Source organism: Nansenia antarctica, assembly GCF_963989245.1.
Source record: "Nansenia antarctica genome assembly, chromosome: 4".
In the NCBI taxonomy this organism is placed as follows: domain Eukaryota; kingdom Metazoa; phylum Chordata; class Actinopteri; order Argentiniformes; family Microstomatidae; genus Nansenia; species Nansenia antarctica.
Genome location: NC_137689.1, coordinates 24,358,206 through 24,377,994, shown reverse-complemented (window position 1 = coordinate 24,377,994; position 19,789 = coordinate 24,358,206). Strand labels below are relative to the sequence as shown.

The 19,789-nt window shown below is 47.0% G+C and overlaps 2 protein-coding genes across 2 annotated transcripts in view; one reads left to right on the top strand and one right to left on the bottom strand.

The window, feature by feature from the left end:
• The window catches only part of capn5b (calpain 5b), a gene marked incomplete at both ends in the record, with an annotated part of 31,286 nt that extends 13,624 nt beyond the window's left edge, over positions 1 to 17,662 (bottom strand). Inside the window, 2 exons of the mRNA XM_080528025.1 lie at positions 6,471 to 6,602; positions 17,498 to 17,662. Of these exons, the coding sequence (XP_080384151.1) occupies positions 6,471 to 6,602; positions 17,498 to 17,662 (297 nt within the window). The remainder of the gene's footprint in view (positions 1 to 6,470; positions 6,603 to 17,497) is intronic.
• Positions 2,309 to 2,794, top strand: ompb (olfactory marker protein b; the record flags this gene model as incomplete). The annotated part of the gene is made up of 1 exon (XM_080528040.1): positions 2,309 to 2,794. One exon carries the CDS (start codon positions 2,309 to 2,311, stop codon positions 2,792 to 2,794), a length of 486 nt encoding a protein of 161 aa, XP_080384166.1.
• Positions 17,663 to 19,789: the final 2,127 nt, after the last annotated feature.

Here is a 19,789-nt window from a genome sequence, read left to right as displayed (position 1 = left end):
AGCTGTGTTGCTCATTCCACGAATGCATGATCCTTATTAAAGGGGAGGAATAATCAACCAAAATAACGTTTTTGAGGGGTTTATCTATAAGATGGATATCTGTAAGACTTTTATTTTGAAAATGGGTCTCGCTCAATCTAAGGACCAGTATGGATATAAGGAAGTGATTACCGGTACTCCTTGCTTGAGTTTGATGAGTCCTGACACGTGAGGGTGCGACACAGTTTTTCAACCTCATCTCCACCCCACGATAACCACCACCACATTAGAGAAGATTTGTTGTTATATGCTTTTGTTTGATACAAGATATTTTTTGTTATATTTCATTTTAGAGAACTTGAATATTTTGTTTGATAACTGTTGAACTCTATTGAACTCCGATCGGGGATAGGCCCGACCCAGAATAGACACACATACGAACAAACATTGCGTACATACCACACCAACATATTACTTTCGTTTGTTACTTTGATTTGAACTTTTTTTTTGTTACTTTGATTTTAAGACTACTTTAATTCATAAAAAGGTCCAGAGTTTTTGTTGCAAACGGAAAAACGAGAAACAACAGGTGCGTTGGAACCAACACCCACTCATGCCAGGATGATGGTTAATTTGATCATTTGATAGACATGATAGCCATCACACCGCCCCTGGTGGAAAGCCTGTCAGCCCCACACTGTGACGTCCCCGCCGCCGACCGATACGTACGGATTAAGGGGACATCTCCCTACGCTCTCTGAGGAGAAATCCAGCAGTGAGACTGGCGGGACAGGACACGGAGACAAAAAAACGCTGTCTGTGCGGAGCAACCAGCCAGTCAACCTGCCAGTCATTTCAAAGGCTTCCCCTCTGGGCTGCATTGGCGGGGGGGGGGGGGGGGGGCAAGGAAAGAGAAAACGCAAACAAGGCTCCTCGTTACGTTACTCGTTACCGGTGGGTGAGATATTCAATCAGAGTAACTAGGAGGTGTTGTGATGGAGAGGAGAGGCTAAATCGGATTCAAATTAATCAGCGTTGTTGTTGTTGTTGTTGGTGGAGCTGCCTGCTGCTGCCCTTGGAAGTGTTGGGACTAAAAGCTCAGAGCGGAGTGGTTCTGGTCCAGGAGTGAGCTTAAAAGCCCAGAGCAGGTCTGGTCCGGAGGGTTCTGGACCGTTTTGCTGATGTAGGGGTTTTCTGTCTCTGGAGAGATCTGCTGTGTAAAGCAGCTCCTTTAAGATGGAGGGGAAAAAAACATCACTGCACCATGGAAACCCCAAGTCATTTAGGAGCCCAGAGGGAGACAGCCCCCCCCCCCCTCTCTCTCTCCCTCTCTCTATAACTTTGGACTGTGGGGAGAGAGAGAGGGAAAGAGAGAGAGAGAGGGGGGGGGAGAGGGAGAGAGAGAGAGAGAGAGGAGGAGAGGGAGAGAGAGCAAGAGAATCCATCACAGCTTCTATCCAGAACACAATAAAGCCCTATATTAAGTGTACTCTGGAAAGGGGAGTGCACCAGCCAGGGATTGAAGGCTGGCCAAAAGCAAACCCCATCCCTGCAGTCTCCTCACATAGCCGTGGTGCTGATCAGACTGGATTGGGAGTTACCCCGCCCCCTTAAAGCTGACTATCTACATCTAACGTAGGGAGACTCCCTCAGCTCGATCGCACATGTTATCATTATTACATGGCTACATGACATCTCGTGTTATCTAAACTGCTTGGCCATGATTGAGTAAATCTTCGGTTGTGGTCACACCTAACTGAACCCCATCCTACAGAGAGCCAGCGAGAAGGCAAGCCTCCATTAGTAGAGCACGTCGGCGAATGTGCGATGAACAAATGTGACAAACACAGCTGTCCCTGTTTCCCCGAGGTGATCCCCGCGTCGCTGCCTCCACCGTCATTAGCCCCAGTTGCCTAGCACCTCCGCTCATCTCGCCTGACGAGAACTCCTGTGTCGCATGTATTGCGCATGTGTGTGTGTGTATGTTTCCTACACACACTCAAGAAAGAGGAGACATAGAGGACATTGAGACCGTGGTAGAGCAAGGGAGAGGAGGAGGGAGGCCACAGCAGGTCAAGGAGCAGCATCTGGACGGCTATCTGTGTGTCTGACTGAGGCAGCGAGAGAGGCAGCGAAGAGAAAAGAGCTTGAGAGAAAAAACTGTCAAGAGAGAGACAAGAGAGAACTTTGGAATCAGAGAAGAGAAAGAGAGAATAGAACCAAAGCAGAGAGGGAGAGGGAGATCCTGAGAGTGGGAAATCGTCGAGCCTCGACCCTTTCGCGGTTTCCTAGCGACTCGTCGCACCTCCTCAAAACTCGGCATTCCCCCATGGCCGCTGTGCTGGAGCTGTACTTCCGGCCGGACCCCCAGCAGACGGAGGTGATGCGTCTCCGGGCGCAGTCCCTGCAGCAGCGGGGCCAGAAGCGTCAGGACGGCGAGCACCTCCTGAGGCCCCACGAGGCCATCTACTGCCTGGACTTCTCCCAGCAGGCCCTGGCCTTCTCCCACTGGAGCGTCCGTCTGTCGCAGGCCGGCCGGCTCACCCTCACCGCCATCTCCCAGCTGTGGACCCCGGACCTCACCCACCTCATGACCCGCCAGCTGCTGGAGCCCGCCGGGGTGTTCTGGAGGGCGCAGGGCGACGGGCCCGACGCACCCATCCAGTGCTACGAGGCCGACAGCCTGGAGTTGGGGGAGAGGGTCGCCGAAATGGCCAAGGTGCGGAAGGTGATGTTCTTCCTGTTGGCCTTCGAGCAAGGCTGCAGCCCGCCCAGCTGCGACTGCTCCATCACCTTCGAGGTGGTGGCCCGGTGAGAACGCAGGCGGAGGGAGGAGGGAGGGAGGGGTCATTAGATGACCCCGTGCTAGAGCAGACGAAAGTAGAGATGTCGTCACAGCTGATAGTGAGAAAGTTAGACGAGGTCGTTGTTCTTCATTTTGGGGTTAGAGGTTAAGTTTGTGATTAGAATGAATGGTTAGAACGGCATTAGAGAGCACTGCTTCTGTGCTTTGGTCAGTACGGCCGACCAAAGGGGAGGAAAGACCGACTTTGAAGAGCTCTCTGTGGGGCTCGAAAAAGGTCCAGCGCCTCTACTTCTGTGACTCGACGGCTTCCTTCCTCTCAAATAATTGTATCTTCCCCGTTTTCAATCATCAAAAGGTTCCAGTCCCAAAATGTTCCACAGTAACTGAGATAGACCCTTCTGATCTGAACCAAGACATTCTATTGGATTGTAAACATGACCGACTCAGCCATGGGACTCCCTAGTCATCCAGGTAACAGACAAACAGTATATCAAGATGCCTGAGCATCTGAAGAATAATTGGACGTCGGTGATGTTGACATTTTTATGCCACTCTCAGTTTAGGTTCGAAATACCTTTCATTTCTTGCAAGGAATATTTGATACAGTAACGAGTTTAAAGAAACTAGTTTTAAGTTATTGGTAATCTATGTGCATCTGAAATGAAATGCTCATCTAAATAAAATCTGTAAAAAATAAAAGATTGTCGTCTTTGCATTTGTGGTCCATAAACAACACAACACATTGTCAGCTACAGTATGATGATGTTGTCGAACCAGGCTTGTGTTGGGCTTATGAATCATGTTATTTTTACTCCCCTTCTGAAAAATGGGTGGCCTTGTTTGGTTGACCTGCTGAGCCTTTGAGGAGGTAACAGCGTTGTGTAGATCAGTCCCATCTGAGGGGGCAGGGACACTGTGGTGGTGCTGCAGATGTCCTGGTGGACAGAAGAGCCGCTTCCTATGACCTCATCCATCTCTGTCTGGCCCCGGATGACAGGGGAAGGGTGGGTGTGGGGGTGTGGTGGTGGGGGGGAGATTACATCTGCACAGCAACCGCCCCCTAACCTCCGTCCCCAGGGTCACTCCTACAGGGGCACGGCTCCACAGGACGAGGGCGTCACAGAGAGTGAGAGACAGAGAGAGAGGGTGTGTGTGTGTGTGTGTGAGAGAGAGAGAGAGAGAGAGAGAGAGAGATAGAGAGGGCATATAGAGAATAATTGTGTGTGTGTGGGGGGGGGGGGGGGTGGAGAAAGAGAGAGAGAGACAAGGAAAGGAGGAGAGAAGGAGAAAGAGAGTGAAACAAGGAAAGGAGGAGAGAAGGAGAGAGAGAGAGAGAGAGAGACAAGGAAAGGAGGAGAGAAGGAGAGAGAGAGAGAGAGAGACAGGGAAAGGAGGAGAGAAAGAGCGAACTTGTGAGAGAAAGAGTAGAGAGACAAAAAAAGACTCAGGAGAGGTTTCCTGACAACCCGAAACCCTGAAATCACTCCCTCTCCGCTAGGCGTTACTGCATCTGGTTGGCCAGTTTCATCCCAAATAATTCGAATCTCCACTCCATTGGAGTGATCGTGATGTAGAGCTGAACAGCAGCGTACAAGTCTCCCGAGTCTCAATTAGGCGAATCGCCTGCAGCCTTAAGTGTGTAATTATCAATCCGAGACCGTCTCCACTGTCCTCGTTATTCAATACCGAGACCTCACAATCACATTTCCCTCTTACTTACAGTTGCCTGTCACGTTGCGGGGCTCATTAGGAATGTGCACATACACCCCCTCGTCCTCGGGGACCAATCCCCTCCTCTCCATCTACTCGCACCGCCGTATCCCTGTGTGTCACTAAACACGGCATTGTTGCACATATTGCTGCCATGGAAACACACCCTTCACATAAGGGGGGGGGGTAGTGATGGTGGTGGAAGGTGGGTGGGGTAGGGGGAGGGGGAGGAGGGCAGGAAAGGACAGGGCATTTACTATTCATGAGCAAGCAATCAGAAATCATGGCACTGGGGTAGTGCAACATGACTACGAATCGAGTCTCGACACGGCACTTAGGAGGCGGAGAGCGATGGGACTCTCCGACGACGCAACAGTGAAACATAACAAGATATGCCGCGTGCACAACCACTGAGATAGTCTGGCTGGATACTCTACTGACTGTTGTGTTCAGACGACTCTGCTGATAAGATCCCTTTGAGGAAGTCTACTTTGAGGTTGTTCACTCTACCGAGGCCCGTGGTAGTCTGGTGAGATCTACAGTAGATGTTGATGTGTGGTAATGAGTCCTCTAGTGAGGTAGCTTTCCCCTGTTTACCCCTCATCAGGTAATGGGCCCTGATGGGGACTCACACACACACGTGCACAAGAGCGCACACACACAACACGCGTGCGCAAGCACACACACACACACACTCACACGTGCGCATGCTTGGACGCACACACACATGCAAACACGCACGCACACACAAACAGTGTGTGTGTGTGTGTGTGTGTGCCATCTAATGAAGCTACAGTACAAGACAATGTGTCTCTTATTAGTAGCACACAAGTGTGTGTACACCAAGGAACACACACACACACGTCACTTTGTCAAACCTATGCATTTTGAGTAGTCTGACTTGTGTCTAATTCAGTTCAAATACTCAGGCCTCACTATGATAACTAAGTCATGGTGAGTGATCTGGATGACCTCCAGTATCGTTCTGTCACTCACTCCTGGTGCAGCAGCGGAGACACAGTTCACTGAGACCTGAGTTGATGGAATGAGGAGGACGGTGCACTCTGGTTTTGGTCTAGTTTTGGGGTAGTTTTGGTATAGTTTTGGTATAGTTTTGGTATAGTTTTGGTATAGTCTTGGTATAGTTTTGGTATAGTCTTGGTATAGTTTTCGTATAGTTTCAGCCTAACCGGTTTGCATTGGGCCAGCATAGTTAGTTCCTGTAGTTGCAGTTCCATCAGGACAGGTTCCATCCAAAACTCTAAATTCTAAGTTATTCAGTTGGGCTTCTTTGCATACCAAAACGGGAAACAAAAAATGGCTCTGTATGAATTAATGAAACTATCAGTGACAGCTATCACAACACACATTTTTATGGTAATAACATAACCCCCCCCCCACGCACCCCCACCAAAAGGGGGGCTCACCCAACTCCCAATTTAACCCCTGCACACACACAGACACACACAGACACACACACACACACACACACACACAGACACACACAGACACAGACACGCACACAGACAGACACACACACACAGACACACACACACACACACAGACACACACAGACACACAGACACACACACACACACAGACACACAGACACAGACACAGACACGCACACAGACACACACACACACACACACACAGACACACACAGACACACAGACACACACACACACACACACAGACACACAGACACACACAGACACACACAGACACAGACACGCACACACACACACACACACACACACACACACAGACACACACAGACACACAGACAGACACACACACCACAGTATGCAACAAATGAGACTCCCTTGACAAGAGTTCAACCACCTCTATATCTCTGGTGGAGGACCCTAACCCTGTGGTATGGTGGAGGACCCTAACCCTGTGGTATGGTGGAGGACCCTAGGTCCTGGTGGAGGTGGAGCTGGAGGTATGCTAGTGTCACACGTGTTCTCACCTTCCCCCACAGGGACTCTCTGGAGGCCAGGCTGGAACACGCTGCCACAAACCAGCAGTTTCCCAACTGGCCCTGGTGCAAGTCGTGCGCACTGATGCCGTCCACAAACAGATGAGGGTCTTCACACAGCTCCTACAGAAAAAAAGAGAGAAGGAGAGAGAGAGAGAGAGAGAGAGAGAGAGGGGGTTAAAAACAAACCCAAAAAAGTGGAGGGAGAGAAGGAAGAGGAGAGATTGGGAGGGAGAGAAAGCGAGGGGAAATGATAGAGAAAGAGGGGAGGGGGGAGGGGGGGGCGGAGAGAGGGGGAGGTAAGAGAGCCACCGGCGGCCCTGCTGATGAATCCAGTCTCCGAGGTGTTGTGGAGATTAATGTGTCGACAGAGAGGAGGGAGGGCGCAGCAGGGTCACACAGCTTCATCTGGGCCGGGTCAGAACCCCTCGGCCTGGCTGGAGCCTCTTCAAGACCAGGCAGAAAAACACCTTCGATACACAGCCCTAAGATCACAGGCTGCCATGCCGTGTAATGCTTTCAGCCAAACTCTCCTATGGTGTCGTTGTCCAGTGGGAGGCTGGCAGGGAAGGTAGAATTCAAGAGGACGGCCTCGTCGTAACGCGTGCGATGGGATGAAGAATGGCTATCGAACACATATCAAACACATGTTTCTATCGATGACCGTTCCTCATTCCGTTCCGTGGATGACATTTGGATGACCAATAAATGGTAAAATGGTAAACGGACCGCACTTATATAGCGCCTTTTTTGCTGCTCCAAAGCTGCTCCAAAGCGCTTTACAACGGCCTTTCATTCACCCATTCACACACACATTCACACACCAATGGCGGCAAGCTGCCATGCAAGGCGCTGGCCCGCTCACTGGGAGCAATTTTGGGGTTCAGTGTCTTGCCCAAGGACACTTCGACATGTGGCCAGCCGGGGCTCGAAACGCTGATTTGCCAACCTTGTGATCATTAGACGGTGACTCTACCTCCTGCGCCACAGCCGCCCCGATATCTACCTCCACCAACCTCCCCTGCTTGTCAAAGGTTAAGGAAGAAAACATACTGTCGCCAATTATACTCCAGGATACCAGCCGGCAGATTGACGAGGGATCTGCTAATGCCTCTAGGATGCTATGGGGATGCTGATGGATATCCACCAGTCTTTCTGACAACACAATGAAGAGTCTCATCATCATCATCATCATCATCATCATTGTCATCATCGTCATCATCTCATGCTCGGTGAGGGACAGGGGGTGCTCTCTCGCTCTCTGTGTGTGAGAGACAGACAAGTGTTATTTTTAACCTGTGTGTTAGGTTATCTGTTATGTTATGTTATCTCCCTCCGCCTGTGTGTGGTGACTTTCATCGTCTCTCTGATCTGTGTGTGTGGACTGTCAACATCCTACTCCTCATCTCCTCGCATCTCTCACTCTCTCTTTCCCTCCTCCCCCTCCTCCTCCTCCTCTCCCTCTCTTCCTCTCCCCTGTAGGGGGTGATAATGGAAGCAGGCGACAGGGCTGATGTATGATTGTGGGGCGACAGTGATGACATCATCGGCTCCTCTACCCAACAGATGTGTCTGCGGGGGCTCTGATAAATGGCCCTTCTTGTCCCTGTCTTGCCCAGAAGCGTCCCGACTTCAATCTATTAATCTGCCAACGGGTTCACCTTTTGTGCGCCGCACCCCCCTCCTGATACATGAATGTAGCAGAGGAAAACACTGAATCTACCATTTGTTTTCGATCGAAAAAATCACTGGGTTCCCCTCGGTGATACCCCCCGAAACCTAGGTTTGAAAATCGCATCTGTCGTTTCCCCCCCGTGACACAATTTCAATACAGCCGTGCTGAAATTGGGTTTTGATAAGAGGTGGCACGTTAAATACAGTCCGTTGTTGAGTGGATGAATCCGTTCTCCTTCAGAAGACGGAGGCTTCCTCAATGGGCGAGCATTGGCATCGGTTCATAAAAACCCCTGTGTGTGTTGTCCAGGAGCCTTTCTGGAGACACTGCTCTGGATATTCAAGGCGGACTATGAGTGTGAGGTTCTCTATCACTAACTATGTAAGCAGGTTGGATGAATCAAAGCTGTGCATATGTACAATAGATGCAGATGCAGCCTCTTTCTCTTACGCATTAACTCCCACAATATAGATGATTTCGCTTCAAGATTGAGAGAGCTATTTCAAATCTGGAACCCGGAAATGTAGCTGGCTATTCCTCACTAGCTATTGGCTATTCTACTACTGGTATATTCTAGCTACTGGCTATTCATGGCTATTCCTTGCTAGCTATTTCCAAAATCAGTCCCTCAATGTTTCAAAGCGTGAGTGGGTAATTCATGAGGTAGTTGGGGGTGTGGGGGGTGCTGCCGTGTGCCTGCCTGGCTCTATCTCTGGCTACCAGCCCCAGACACAGGCAGTAAGAGCCTGCCTCTGACGGACTGAGGGGATGGAGAGATGGAGAGCACTGGGCGCTTTTATGATCCCCATCTCAGCCCAGCGGTGTAAATGAAACCATGCCCGGAGAGACGCATTAATCAATCTCTCACACACACACACACACACACACACACACACACACACACACACACACACAGACACAGACACAGACACAGACACAGACACAGACACAGACACAAACTGTAAACTGAAAAACACCATTGAGGAAGGAGAGATGGATACAAGGAGCTGAAAAGAGAGGAAGGTCTCTATAGAGCTGTGTGTTCCTGGGTGTGTCGTCTCTACAGAGCTGTGTGTTCCTGGGTGTGTAGTCTCTACAGAGCTGTGTGTTCCTGGGTGTGTAGTCTCTATAGAGCTGTGTGTTCCTGGGTGTGTCGTCTCTACAGAGCTGTGTGTTCCTGGGTGTGTCGTCTCTATAGAGCTGTGTGTTCCTGGGTGTGTCGTCTCTACAGAGCTGTGTGTTCCTGGGTGTGTCGTCTCTATAGAGTTGTGTGTCCCTGGGTGTGTCGTCTCTACAGAGCTGTGTGTTCCTGGGTGTGTCGTCTCTATAGAGTTGTGTGTCCCTGGGTGTGTCGTCTCTACAGAGCTGTGTGTTCCTGGGTGTGTCGTCTCTATAGAGCTGTGTGTTCCTGGGTGTGTCGTCTCTACAGAGCTGTGTGTTCCTGGGTGTGTCGTCTCTATAGAGCTGTGTGTTCCTGGGTGTGTCGTCTCTATAGAGTTGTGTGTTCCTGGGTGTGTAGTCTCTATAGAGCTGTGTGTTCCTGGGTGTGTCGTCTCTATAGAGCTGTGTGTTCCTGGGTGTGTCGTCTCTACAGAGCTGGGCTCTGTGTGTTCCTGGGTGTGTTTTGTCTGACACTGTATATATATACAGTATATAGATAATGACCAAATGGAATCATCAAACAGCAATCATGTAGACAAAATACAGTACAGAACAACAGTACACTTTTCATATCTGGGGAACACAGGATGAGTAATTTGAACTGTTGTACAATTCTATTACATCCCCATAATGTGGATGGTATTTGACATCTACATAAGTTTGGCTCTTGTTGCTAATTGTGTAATAAGAGGTCAAATCAACCAGCTATTCAGCATCCACTAACTCAGTGGCCTGTGCAAGGCGTGGGACCTCAACTTGATAAGCCACAATGTTTCTACAAAGCGTACAGTTTGAAATGGTTGATGTTCCAAACAATAAAGCCTAGAATTGACAAGAAATATGTTTTAGACCAGTCCAAATTCTGGTATCATTCAGTACTTTGGCAAAGACCATGGACTTCTGAGTTATGGATTCATCACAAGCCATTTAACTAATACAGCATGGTTTACTTCCTTAAAACCTAGGAAGTCCCTCAATTTTCCACGTAAATATTGTAGATCTTTAACCACTGAACAGAAAATGGGTGCATTGAACTGCCAACATTCTGGCAGCTTTCTAGGGGTGTACACATACAGTATTCGTATACAGAAAGCTTTCGGTATGGGTCTTTCGGTTCGGTACTTGTGTGAGGAAGTGAAATCTTCCTGTTCTGTTGGCAGATAATTTTGCTTATTTTAAATTATATTTTCCCCATTTTATTGCTTTATTTTCTTCTTTTTGAGAGCTGACTGTTTGCAGTGTATAGAGATGGGCTGTGTGTTCCTGGGGTGTGAATAGTCTTTACGTCTCTGTTTTATGGGACTACCCTGGGCAGCTAAGAGAGGTCGATAGAAGCATCAGCCATTACTCAGCTAAAGCCATTAGTGAACGTGCCTCTCGTGCACTTCATCTTAACTCACTGTAATGCATTGTAAAACTAAAGAGCTAAAGTAAGTGTACTCACACATGTGAGTACAGACACAAGGGCGAGTGTGTGTCTGGCAGCATATCTGTGTGTCCTGTGGTGTGTGTGTGTGTGTGTGTGTGTGTGTGTGTGTGTGTGTGTGTGTGTGTGTGTGTGTGTGTGTGTGTGTGGTGTGTGCATGTGTGTGCTGAGCGCATGTACCACGCGCAAGGTCAGTAATTTGCAGATTCAGCCGAAAGCTCGTTGCTGCAAAAGCAAACTCAAACTTTAATCAGGCAAAACACCGCCACTGCAGTCCCCTCCAGACCTACAGTCCATTTACCTCAGTCCTGCTTCTCATAAAGACCAGTGTGAAAGTGTGTGCAATTAGGTGAGAGTGTATGAGTGCGTGTGTGTGTGTGTGTGTGTGTGTGTGTGTGTGTGTGTGTGTGTGTGTGTGTGAGAGAGAGAGAGAGAGAGAGAGAGAGAGAGAGAGAGAGAGAGAGAGAGAGAGAGAGAGAGAGAGAGAGAGAGAGAGAGAGAGAGAAAAAGAGTGAGATTGCGTGAGCTGAATTAAGATTTCTTAACAACCTTTCTCAAATATATCCATGTCCAGGCTAAAACACAGTCCAGCCAAGCAGCGCTCACTCCCAACACCAGTAAGACAAGCAGAGCTCACTCCCAACACCAGTAAGACAAGCAGCGCTCACTGCCAACACCAGTAAGACAAGCAGAGCTCACTCCCAACACCAGTAAGACAAGCAGCGCTCACTCCCAACACCAGTAAGACAAGCAGAGCTCACTGCCAACACCAGTAAGACAAGCAGAGCTCACTCCCAACACCAGTAAGACAAGCAGAGCTCACTGCCAACACCAGTAAGACAAGCAGAGCTCACTGCCAACACCAGTAAGACAAGCAGAGCTCACTCCCAACACCAGTAAGACAAGCAGCGCTCACTCCCAACACCAGTAAGACAAGCAGAGCTCACTGCCAACACCAGTAAGACAAGCAGAGCTCACTGCCAACACCAGAAAGACAAGCAGAGCTCACTGCCAACACCAGTAAGACAAGCAGAGCTCACTGCCAACACCAGTAAGACAAGCAGAGCTCACTCTCAACACCAGTAAGACAAGCAGAGCTCACTGCCAACACCAGTAAGACAAGCAGAGCTCACTCCCAACACCAGTAAGACAAGCAGAGCTCACTGCCAACACCAGTAAGACAAGCAGAGCTCACTGCCAACACCAGTAAGACAAGCAGAGCTCACTGCCAACACCAGTAAGACAAGCAGAGCTCACTGCCAACACCAGTGTGGATTGGCTCAGGTGAGAGAGAAATGGGGTATCGATCCCTCTCCCCCTACAGCAGGGGTATTCAATTACAAATTCGGTTGGGCCAGATTTGAAAACCAAGAAATGTTGCTGGGCCAGACATTTTCAGCGGCCAGTAGCCTAGGCACCAGGTAATGACACATTTCAAACCAACACAAATGAATGTAGGCCTAATGAAATACAAGCAGTTTATTTATAGTTTTCCTTTTAAATTAGGTAACATCTGACACAGGCACGTCAAAAGTGATCTCAAAGTGCATTAAAAAAGTGTACAGTAGTATACCAATAAAAAAATGTCCTTTTGTAAAATATAAATGTTGGTCATAGCTGACCCAGGCACATCACAAAGTGCTTTTAACTGAATGAAAATAACCATCAACGCCTTGAGTGCACAATTTAACAAGTTACAATTACAGTTCAACAATAAAATTGAATCTAATCTAATCTAATCTTACCCTGCTGACTTTCTTAGTGTGAGAAGTGACATGTTTTATTCTGAACAAGAGCAGTGACATTTGGCTCATAAGATGTCAATGCAATCCGAAAGCATTGGTGAAGAGTACTGTCAGTCAGGGAACAACGAGAGCTGCTTTTTATTGTGTTCATGTGTGAAAAGCTTGATTCACAGGTGTATGTTGATCCAAACATACTGAGCACATGGATTGCTACTTTCTTAACGTTAGGGAACTGGTGCACGTTGACATCACTCCAAAACTTCGCAGGTCAATTAGTGCGAAGCTCCTGTGCCATGGTTACGGATGACTGCATGTCAACAAGTTCGAGTATGAATTTCCCCTTGTCGATGGAAGGCACCACTCCCTTTCCTCTGGTGGATAAGTCCCCTTCTATTGCAGCAGTGAACGGGTCTCAGTGCGGGCAGAGCAAGTCCATCCAGTCGACCAGCAAAGTTCTCTTTCAACCTCGCAATGAAATCAGTCATCACATCTGTGATGTGTGCCGGGGATGAGACGCATTTGCGGAGCGTCGGAAAATGCAGCATTCTGCCGGTGCAGAAGTCGGCTGCGAAAAGGTCCAGTTTGATTTGAAACGCTCGCGTCTGTTCCACAAGATAAATTACAGTTTTGTCTCTGCCTTGTAGCCCCTCATTTAGGTCATTCAGGTGTTGTTTGAATATGTCGCTCAGAAAGCAGACATCAGCCATGAAGTTGTCGTCCAGTATGTGATTCAAGTGTGTTTCTGCCTTCGTTTGCTTGCTGCGGAGGAGGAGGAAAGTTGTAATCTCCTCTCTGAGATCACAGAAACGCTCCAGTGCCTTGCCTTTGGACAGCCACCTGACATCGTTATGCAAAAGCAGATCGTGGTGCTCAGCAGACATTTCTGACAGCAGCTTGCGGAATAAGTTAATAATAATAATGTTGGAGGCTCGAAGTGGAGCGAATAAAATTAATTGTAGCCATCACTTTGTCCATTGTTGTTTTAAGCTCCCCGCTTAGTTTGTTTAGAGTGTTATATTCACGTTCTGTAGGCTACTATAGTAGACATTTCTGCATGAATTTCTGAACACTTGCGAAATACGTTTTTCTCTGCTTTTATGGCTGGGCCAATCGGGGGTCACGTCTGGGCCGCATGCGGCCCCCGGGCCGCTAATTGAATAGGCCTGCCCTACAGGGTAAGAAATATGTGACACGGTTTGATGAAAAGGTCCTCATGTCGGGAATTGTGAAACCTTGCAATCGAGCCAAACAAGTCTTGTGAAACAAACGTACACAAGTTGTGTGTGTGTGTGTGTGTGTTTACTACGCTAAACAAACAAGTGTTAGCTTGTTAGCTAGCTAGCTTTGTTAGAGATATAATAGATTATAGAAAAGGTAAATGCTTTTGTAATGAACGGTGATGTTGTGTGGAATAAAAGAGAATGATTCATTCATTGATATGTAGATTTGCTATAATGATTTCACTAGCCTACTTCTTACAGTACAGGATGACTACAACAAGTACAATACACTATCGTTCATGAGAGTCTATGGAAAGCATGCAAGCCTACACTATAGAAGTGCCCACAACTCTGAAATGTGTGTTACAGAATGATGATGAGAGGTTCTGAGAGATGATGTGAGTTACCAGCACTTCAGGTATTTGTCATTGCCATTGTATTAGCAAATCTATCTTATCAACATAGTAGCCTAGTATTTCCTAAAAATGGTGTGTTGGTTATAGTGGGCAATCATTTTAAATGTACTGTCTTCTTTTTTTATTACAGCTTTGATGCCCAGATGGGATGGGAAGGAACTACACCGAAGTCCCACTAGATGCTTCATGGACTAAAATGATAAATGCATGCACACAGACACAACATTATTATTTTTTACCATTCTATTATTGTATTGCTCAATTGTATCTTGCCTAATTTTTTCAATTGCCATTTTGTTTTCTCTTGCTGCTGCAATGTCGACTGAGACTGAAGCCATAAGAATGTTACTCTCTTGTACTTGTATAATGGGATGTAATAAACTTTTGGCACACATGGCAATAGAAAATCATGAATCTTGAATTGAATAATATTATTATTATATTTAGCAATTTAAACATGTCAGCCCTGCAAGTTTGTTTCCTGAGGGTTAGCTGACAACCCCACTGACAGGTGACAGGTAGATAATGACAGGTATTGTAATGGGGGAGTGTTTGTCTTGAGGGAGTGGTTGGGGTGGAGTTAACCAGCTATTGTTCCCACCCATTACCTACCTGTGAAAAGAGGCTGTGAATACGTTGAGGCCGGATTTCTTGGCTCGCTGATTTGGGAGTTGATTTGTATCAGCATTCAAATATGCATGACTTCTTCAAATTCTACCCTTTCATAATAATAAAAAAATGAAAAATTATGTTGCCAGACTTGCAGACATTTTCATCAGACCCTGTCACATATGTGAATCACTAATGCTGGCAGTAGCTAACCAAATCAATACCTCGTACTGAAAACCTGCCACACCACACCATAGTACCTCTGTGACCAAATCACTCACCACCTGCCAAAGTCCTCGCTCAAAGCTCGATACCAGCCCTACTGATACCATCCATACTGATTCCAACACACCCACACTCACACCCACACACCCACACACGCATATACACACACGCATATACACGCACGCACGCACACACACACACACACACACACACACACACATACACACATACACACATACACACATACACACATACACACACACACACACACACACACACACACACACACACACACACTCACACACACACAGACAGAGAAACACAATGCTGCACTGCTCATATTTATAAGTCTGCTGCTGGACCACAACTGACAGTAAGGCAAGAGCAATCAAACTGCCACACCAATCGAGAGCTCATTTAGCCCCAGATGGCTTTGGCTTGGAAGGACAGTAAGGCGAGCCCAGCTAAACAAATACATGGCTCTCACAAATTGCATTGCTTGTCATGTCATAAATAACCCCTATTAATCTGGTAGAGAGTGGATGTCGTAGGGAGAGGTAGGAGGAGCAATGGAATAGAGAAAGAGAGAGAGAAAGAGAGAGACAGAGTGAGAGAGAGAGAGAACATTTTATAAGGCCCTCTTATTTATCCCTGCTCTGCTGTCTTGACAGCATGGCACTAAACATGTTGTGTCTCTAATGTTTAACTCCTCACTTTAACCCCACTTTAACCCCCCACATACACTAACCCCCCCCCCCCCCCCCCCCCCACTGGACCTCTCTCCTGGCTGTCTGATAAGGTAACATTAAGACATCAATACCTTAGTGAAATGATATTCAACGTCCCCAGGAGACCTACAGTAGATGAGAAGAACCAACACTACAAAAGAGCAGGAGCAAGAAAATGAGTAATAGTCCACGTGACTACCAATGAGAAAGACACCAAAATAAGTGAGGATGCTTTTCTTCTTCTTCTTCTTCTTCTTCTTCTTCTACCTTTCAATTTCCTACACTTCTCTGCTAAGCGACCCGACGCACCACCATACGGTCTCTCACAGTGCAAAGAGAATTACAGGCTGACATATCGCCGTGGAGTCCGAAACAGACAATCTGTGTGACCCAGTTATCGCGGCAATAAACGCTGCTGTCAGAACAGCAGTGGGGAGCATGTGGTGGCGGGATGACGATTCCGTCCGGAACCGCTTCTGCCGCGGCTAATGGATGGTGCCGTGCCGCACTTCTCATCTCTGCTCTGAGACTCCGGAATGAGCAGTGAGCAGAGAGGTAGGAGAAGGAGGAGAAGGAAGGAGCGATAATTGACTTGGACAGTCCCAAACACTTTGTCTGGCCCTGGGCGTTAGCCACTACACCTCTGTGTTGTTTTTTTGGTACCATTGTTTTCTCCCTGTGGGATTCCATGCCCATATCTCCAGACCATATACATACCAGGGTTCCTGGCAAGGCAGAGACACGTATGTGCTATTCTGAGAGCTGCTGTCCACCAAGTTTTAGGAACCAAAACTGCCAAATACTGTCACTAGCGGATTGGCCAAAATGGGATTTAGGATAAACGAACAGATTCAGATTGGGAGTACATATTGCTTGCCATATATTTACTTTGTTGCCTGTTGCCTGCCATCTCCTCCTTCACATTTCTTCCGTACGTGCTTTAGGTGCAGATGCGAGCATGTGGTGTTGGTGGCGCTGCTAACGCTGCAGTTCAACTGTACAACTGCTGAGGTAATGATGTGAAGAATAGTGTTTTCTACCCGCCACCGGCTGAAGTAATGGTGTGAAGATGTGTGGTTTACCAGCCATGAACTTCACAAGCTACCCTGGGCCCCTGGACAGACCTCGAACACGGTACTCCTCCCCCATTCAACCTACAATTCATTAAACAACTTTGTGGATCCACAACCTCCGACCCCCAACCCATAATCCACAACCCCCAACCCACAATGGAATACTGATCCTAGAGCTATTCGGAGGAGTGTCTGCCATGCCTGTCTCCTCCCCACCCACACCCGCTGGCCTTCTATGAGTGACGCGGATAGGAAAGAGCTCTGAGCTATCCTATCAGGCCCATTGACATTACCGTACCGAAGGGCTACTTCATCCTACCCAGAGCTGTGAAAGTAGTTCTACCCAGAGCTGTGGAAGTACTTCTACCCAGAGCTGTGGAAGTACTTCTACCCAGAGCTGTGAAAGTAGTTCTACCCAGAGCTGTGAAAGTAGTTCTACCCAGAGCTGTGAAAGTAGTTCTACCCAGAGCTGTGGAAGTAGTTCTACCCAGAGCTGTGAAAGTAGTTCTACCCAGAGCTGTGGAAGTACTTCTACCCACAGCTGTGAAAGTAGTTCTACCCAGAGCTGTGAAAGTAGTTCTACCCAGAGCTGTGAAAGTAGTTCTACCCAGAGCATGTGAAAGTAGTTCTACCCAGAGCTGTGGAAGTACTTCTACCCACAGCTGTGAAAGTACTTCTACCCACAGCTGTGAAAGTAGTTCTACCCAGAGCTGTGGAAGTGGCGGTGGTGGCCTGCTCACCCGGGGTCTCTTCCAGTGCACTCGGCCGATCCTGTTGCCCTGGTAGAAGAGAGACTCGTCCACGGCAGGGAAGTGGGGGTCCTCGAACAGCAGCCCACTCTGCAGGCACTGCCTCTTCAGGGTGGAGTACTGCTGCCCCTCGAAGGCCTTCGCTGAGGTGAACATCCTGCAGCCTGCAGGGAGAGCACACGCAAGACAGGGGGCGCTATTACTACATGATGCCCTAGAAACCTCCAATTAGAATAAGAGGTCATGGTTCTTCACCTGGTGCAATTAAAAAAAAAAATCTGATCTGTTAAATGTGATCAACTGCAGGTAAACAGTCCGCTAAAGGGGCATGGACAAGATGATCTGCTGTTAGCTTGTAGAAACAGAAACACACATAATACTGTAGAGCATTTAATAATAATGTCAGTTAGTTTGACACTTCAGAGAGCTCATAGCCCTTTGTTATATCAGGGGAAGAACAACTGAAGAAGATATGGACAGAATTGAGATTCTTCCACTTCAGTACCTGCCAAAAAAAGCAAATAAGACAAACATGAGACATAAACAAACAAATAGGCATCAAATAGGGGAATACACTACATAGCTAAAAAAAAGTATGTGGACACACTTATGGTCTGGGGCTGTTTTTCATGGTTTGGGCTAGGCCCCTTAGTTCCAGTGAAGGGAAATCTTAATGCTATACCATACAATGAGATTCTAGAGAATTATAGGCTTTTGCGTTTCAGCATGACAATACCCCCATGCACAAAGCGAGGTCCATAATGACATGATTTGGCGAGTTTGGTGTGGAAGAACTGGACTGGCATGCACAGAGCCCTGACCTCAACCCCATCAAACACCTTTGGGATGAATTGGAACACCGACTGCGAGCCAGACCTTCTGATCCAACATCAGTGCCTGACCTCAATAATGATCTTGTGGCTGAATGGGAGCAAATCCTGCAACTATGTTCCAAAATCTTGTGGAAAGCCTTTCCAGAAGAGTGGTAGCGGCAAAGGGGGAACCAACTCTGTGGTTGCCCATGGTTTTGGAATGAGATGTTCAACAAGCACATTATGGTGTTGATGTTCAGGTGTCCACATACTTTTGGCCATGTAGTGTATGTGCCGAGCTGCACATTTTACCACACTTGATCCTTTAAGGGTTTGGACATCTCCCTGAGTACAGGTGTGACAGCAGCTGGTGAAAGCGGGAACAAGTCTGCAACCAACCAAATGTTCAGACTTTTATTCTGAAAAAAGGAAATACATTTCAACGATAAAAGTCTGAACATTTTGATTGGTTGCCGACCTGTTCCCGCTTTCACCAGTTGCTGTCACAGATAGTCTAACCTGATCACACATTCAATGGAAAGCACACTCCATTGTTCCCTCTTTTCACTTCTCAAAGTAAATACAACTACATATATGCCATTTAGCTGGCACTTTTATTCAAAGCGACTTACATTTCAGTGAGTGCATACATTTTTCAGTATGTTTGGTCCCAGTGGGAATCGAACCCACAACTTAAGCTTTGTTAGTACCATCTACTATTACTGTATCAACTGAGCAACATATAATACTGATACAACTAATACAGTAATAGTATATATAATAATAATAATAATAATAACAATAATAATATTAATAATAATAAGCTTTATTCATACACCACCTTTCATACATAAGAATGCAGCTCAAGCTGCTGTACAATGCAGCGCAAAAGGGGGAAAAAAGGAACAGATAAAAGCAGCATCAGTACAGTTGCATAAATAATTGATCAATATAATAAAATAAGCAAAGAAGGCAACATAGATAACATGCTAATTAAAAACTAAATTGAAGAGATAGAGTTTTAAATTATGCTTAAAGATGTTTAGGCTAAGGCTACTAAGTAAAGTAATACATGATGAGATGGTCAACAAATGTCACAATGTAGCCTACGAAGAACTATGTTAGACGAAATTCCTAACTTAATAAACCCTAGTGTAAGTGCATCTAGAAATATATCTGCCATATCTTGTAAAACAAGGTATATCTACATTTGAAATTACAATATGTTAATCAAATAAAACCGTTACACAAAAAGCTTTGTCATTTTTTGTGGCTGTTTGATCTTGAAGTGGTCTTCAGGGAGGACTGATCTTAGAGATGAATGGAGGAATGCCAAATCAAAGGACAACATGACATTTCCAAATGGCTTTAAAATGATATCAACTTATAATAATCGAGTGAAAAATACGAGAATCAATATATCCAACGGGTGAGGCCTAAAGGAAATAACCTTCATTCATTCATTCGAAAC